The 1,410-nt window shown below is 32.6% G+C and overlaps 1 protein-coding gene across 2 annotated transcripts in view; it reads left to right on the top strand.

The window, feature by feature from the left end:
* Window positions 1-206: 206 nt before the first annotated feature.
* Window positions 207-1,410, top strand: part of Rassf6 (Ras association (RalGDS/AF-6) domain family member 6) — a 10,123-nt gene continuing 8,919 nt past the window's right edge. For both annotated transcript variants that reach the window (XM_005415063.2, XM_005415062.2), the window contains exon 1: window positions 207-1,042. In XM_005415063.2, the coding sequence (XP_005415120.1) occupies window positions 949-1,042 (94 nt within the window). In that variant the 5' untranslated portion in view covers window positions 207-948. The remainder of the gene's footprint in view (window positions 1,043-1,410) is intronic.

The following is a 1,410-nucleotide window of genomic DNA, read 5'->3' as shown; positions in this document are numbered from 1 at the left end:
CCTATGGAAGAGGTCTAGTGGGACTGACGGTTCCCATAGATAATAGCATCCATTTGTTGAAAGAGATCCAGGAATGAGTGGGACTCCCCAGTGGACCCATCATGAAATGGATACGGGGATTATTGTCATGACAACAAAGACAAGAATATTGTGATAATTTGTAAAATACATACTGACAGCTGACTATGTTCAGAGCATGGTTTGAAGGTTTTTACACAAATCAGTTCATTTAATCCTTACAACTGCCTTATCCTATCTCATTATCACTCCTGTTTTACAGATGTGGACACTGAAGCCAAGAGAGGATAAGTAACTCATTTCAGGCTAGATAAACAGAATACAAATGTGTATTAGCCTGCTGTAAAAATAAGCAGCTGTCTAGTTTCATTTATTCTACACACTAGAATGTGTTGAAAATTGCTAGGATTCTTTATAAAATCACATTTTCTAGTGTAGAAATTTCTGTTTCTTTTTCCTATTTTATAAATTGCATTCATTGAAGGCTTTAAAAATTGCCAAAGTGTCTATTTTAGAGTCTAAAATTTGGAAATTCTTCCTACAATATGTACTCATCACATATTAGTGGACTAAAGATTTATGACTAAACTCTGCTCAGGATATTGTGCAATATTTTTATAGTATAACAATGGATCATATTGTCTCCTACCACCTGATTATATAACTTTGTGTTTCAAATTGGACGTGAATTATTATGTTAAGACATCAAAATATATTCCCCCCCCAAATTACAGGAAGTATGTAAATCACATACTGATTGCTCCATTATGAATATAGTTTAATAATATCACAAAATTGTACAACTTTGGATAATACGTCTACCTAGAAAGTTCACGTCTACTATACTAATATTGTAAATCTGAAAACCACCATAGACTTTAATACAAATGGAACTGATATTACTTTGAAGATGTGTTGCTTTTCAGGAGAATGGCGCGCTGGGGGGAATTTGATGATCTTTATCATATTACTGACCTGGACAGAACCCAGATTCCAGTATCTGAAGCAAGGAATTCTCAGGATGGTTAGTATCAAAATCTTGTTAATGGAGAGACTTATTTTTTCAACCAGTATAAATCAATCTGCATTTTACAGACGACTACTTAACACACTCTTGTTTTATACACATACTTACTTGAAATCTCCTAGGAATATAGGAATTTCAGTCACTACAGTGTTCATATGAATGTTTAATATTCATGTTTGCCTATATACAAATTTTTTTTTAAATTACATAAAGTCACTTAGCTGTATTGGATTAGATACAGCTAATGGTTTGAATAAAGTTTATATCTATAAAATTATTTAATATTTTCACAAGAACAGATATACTTTATTATTCTCCTTAGTTTCATACATTGGACCAAACTCCTCAGACCTAATCCTACCTCT

The sequence above is a fragment of the Chinchilla lanigera genome, unplaced genomic scaffold (assembly GCF_000276665.1).
Source record: "Chinchilla lanigera isolate Chin_1 unplaced genomic scaffold, ChiLan1.0 scaffold00256, whole genome shotgun sequence".
NCBI lineage: Eukaryota > Metazoa > Chordata > Mammalia > Rodentia > Chinchillidae > Chinchilla > Chinchilla lanigera.
The sequence above is the reverse complement of the archived record's forward strand: the minus strand, read 5'-3'. Positions and strand labels throughout refer to the sequence as shown.